Source organism: Oncorhynchus gorbuscha, unplaced genomic scaffold, assembly GCF_021184085.1.
Source record: "Oncorhynchus gorbuscha isolate QuinsamMale2020 ecotype Even-year unplaced genomic scaffold, OgorEven_v1.0 Un_scaffold_7716, whole genome shotgun sequence".
Lineage (NCBI taxonomy): Eukaryota > Metazoa > Chordata > Actinopteri > Salmoniformes > Salmonidae > Oncorhynchus > Oncorhynchus gorbuscha.
This window is the reverse complement of record NW_025751046.1, coordinates 12,501-16,145: the sequence shown is the minus strand read 5'-3', so window position 1 is coordinate 16,145 and position 3,645 is coordinate 12,501. Positions and strand designations below refer to the sequence as shown.

The window sequence follows — 3,645 nt, the reverse complement described above, 5'->3', positions numbered from 1 at the left end:
CCTAACCTTAATACCTAACCTTAACCATTCAGTTAATACCTAACCTTAATACCTAACCTTAACCATTCAGTTAATACCTAACCATTCAGTTCATACCTAATATCTAACCTTAACCATTCAGTTAATACCTAACCTTAATACCAGTTAAACCTTAACCATTCAGTTAATACCTAACCTTAACCATTCAGTTAATACCTAACCTTAATACCTAACCTTAACCATTCAGTTAATACCTAACCTTAAACCTAACCTTAACCAGTCAGTTAATACCCAACCTTAACCATTCAGTTAATACCTACTTAATACCTAACCTTAACCATTCAGTTAATACCTAACCTTAACCAATATCTAACCTTAACCATTCAGTTAATACCTAACCTTAATACCTAACCTTAACCATTCAGTTAATACCTAACCTTAATACATAACCTTAACCATTCAGTTAATACCCAACCTTAACCATTCAGTTAATACCTAACCTTAATACCTAACCTTAACCATTCAGTTAATACCTAACCTTAATGCCTAACCTTAAACATTCAGTTAATACCTAACCTTAATACCTAACCTTAACCATTCAGTTAATACCTAACATTCAGTTAATACCCAACCTTAACCATTCAGTTAATACCTAACCTTAATACCTAACCTTAACCATTCAGTTAATACCTAACCTTAATACCTAACCTTAAACATTCAGTTAATACCTAACCTTAATACCTAACCTTAACCATTCAGTTAATACCTAACCTTAATACCTAACCTTAACCATTCAGTTAATACCTAACCTTAATACCTAACCTTAAACATTCAGTTAATACCTAACCTTAATACCTAACCTTAACCATTCAGTTAATACCTAACCTTAATACCTAACCTTAACCAGTCAGTTAATACCTAACCTTAACCATTCAGTTAATACCTAACCTTAATACCTAACCTTAACCATTCAGTTAATACCTAACCTTAACCATTCAGTTAATACCTAACCTTAACCAGTCAGTTAATACCTCAAACCCTTAATACCTAACCTTAACCAGTCAGTTAATACCTAACCTTAACCAGTCAGTTGAAAATACCTAACCTTAATCTAACCTTGCCTAATAAACCTTAACCATTCAGTTAATACCTAACCTTAATAATCTTAACCATTGGGGCGGGTTAGTTAATACCTAACCTTAACCATTCAAGTTAATACCTAACCTTAACCATTCAGTTAATACCTAACCTTAATACCTAACCTTAACCATTCAGTTAATACCTAACCTTAACCGTCAGTTAATACCTAACCTTAATACCTAACCTTAACCATTCAGTTAATACCTAACCTTAATAAAAAACTTTTAACCACCATTCAGTTAATACCTAACCTTAATACCTAACCTTAACATTCAGTTAATACCTAACCTTAACCGTCAGTTAATACCTAACCTTAATACCTAACCTTAACCATTCAGTTAATACCTAACCTTAACCGTCAGTTAATACCTAACCTTAATACCTAACCTTAACCAGTCAGTTAATACCTAACCTTAATACCTAACCTTAACCATTCAGTTAATACATAACCTTAACAATTTGGTTAATACCTAACCTTAACCATTCAGTTAATATCTAACCTTAACCATTTGGTTAATACCTAACCTTAACCATTCAGTTAATACCTAACCTTAACCATTCAGTTAAAACCTAACCTTAACCATTCAGTTAATACCTAACCTTAACCAGTCAGTTAATACCTAACCTTAATATCTAACCTTAACCATTCAGTTAATACCTAACCTTAATACCTAACCGTAACCATTCAGTTAATACCTAACCTTAACCATTCAGTTAATACCTAACCTTAATACCTAACCTTAACCATTCAGTTAAACCTAACCTTAACCATTCAGTTAATACCTAACCTTAACCACAGTTTCAGTTATTACCTAACCATTCAGTTAATACCTAACCTTAACCATTCAGTTAATACCTAACCTTAACCAATATCTAACCTTAACCATTCAGTTAACCTAACCTTAACCATTCAGTTAATACCTAACCTTAACCATTCAGTTTCAGTTAATACCTAACCTTAACCATTCAGTTAATACCTAACCTTAATACCTAACCTTAACCATTCAGTTAATACCTAACCTTAATACCTAACCGTAACCATTCAGTTAATACCTAACCTTAACCATTCAGTTAATACCTAACCTTAATACCTAACCGTAACCATTCAGTTAATACCTAACCTTAACCATTCAGTTAATACCTAACCTTAATATCTAACCTTAACCATTTGGTTAATACCTAACCTTAACCCACACATATAAACACAATCATACACACATTCTCACACACACATACTCACACAGACACACCTTCTCACACACACATGTAAACACACACTCATACACACATTCTTACACACACATATACACTCACAAATACACACACACACAGACACACTCTCTCTCTCTCTCTCTCTCTCTCTCTCTCTCTCTCTCTCTCTCTCTCTCTCTCTCTCTCTCTCTCTCTCTCTCTCTCTCTCTCTCTCTCTCTCTATGTCTCTATGAGCCTCTAATGGATGTCTCCTCAGGCAGATTGATGCTAACGGGGTGTGTGTGTGTGTGTGTGTGTGTGTCTGTGTGTGTGTGTGTAGCTTCATGAAGTACAGTGAGCAGTACCTCCACCATGACCCCATCATGTCAGGCTGTCTCCCTAGCAACCCCTGGATCTCTGACGACACCTCACACTGGACCATCAACACTGACATGTAAACACACACACACACACACACACACACACACACACACACACACACACACACACACACACACACACACACACACACACACACACACACACACACACACACACACACACACACACACACACACACACACACACACACACACACACACACACACACACACACACACACACACACACACACACACACACACACACACACACACACACACACACACACACACGCCAACACACACACACAACACACACACACACACGCACACAAACACACACACACGCCGCACACGCCAACACACACACGCCAACACAGACACACACACGCCAACACACACATACACCACACACACCAACACAGACACACAACACACACGCCAACACAGACACACACCAACAAACACGCTAACCGTAAACCACACTAACCCACACACACGCACAAACACACACCAACAGACACACACACAAACACCTACACAGACACAACTAACACTTAAAACATGTGTGTTTTTGCGTGCATGTGTTGTGTGTGTGTGTGTGCTGTGTTGGCGTGTGTGTGTCTGTGTTGGCGTGTGTGTGTGTTGGCATGTGCGGTGTGTGTGTGTGTGTGTGCAGGGTGGGCACTCCAACCAGGTTGAGAGTGGAGCGCTGGAGTTTCAGCTTCATGGAACTTCTGAACGACTCCATGGGAAGACGAGAGTTTATGATCTACCTGGAGAAAGAATTCAGTGGTGAAACACCACACACACACACACACACACACAACCATGGGAAGACGAGAGTTTATGATCTACCTGGAGAAAGAATTCAGTGGTGAAACACCACACACACACAACACACACACACACACACAACACACACACACACACACAACCATGGGAAGACGAGAGT

General features: G+C 38.2%; 1 protein-coding gene across 1 annotated transcript in view; it reads left to right on the top strand.

Annotated features, from left to right (window-relative positions):
* Nucleotides 1-2,631: 2,631 nt before the first annotated feature.
* The window catches only part of LOC124029792 (regulator of G-protein signaling 11-like), a gene marked incomplete at its 3' end in the record, with an annotated part of 2,661 nt that continues 1,647 nt past the window's right edge, over nucleotides 2,632-3,645 (top strand). The window contains exons 1-2 of the mRNA XM_046341375.1: nucleotides 2,632-2,764; nucleotides 3,370-3,485. Of these exons, the coding sequence (XP_046197331.1) occupies nucleotides 2,655-2,764; nucleotides 3,370-3,485 (226 nt within the window). The remainder of the gene's footprint in view (nucleotides 2,765-3,369; nucleotides 3,486-3,645) is intronic.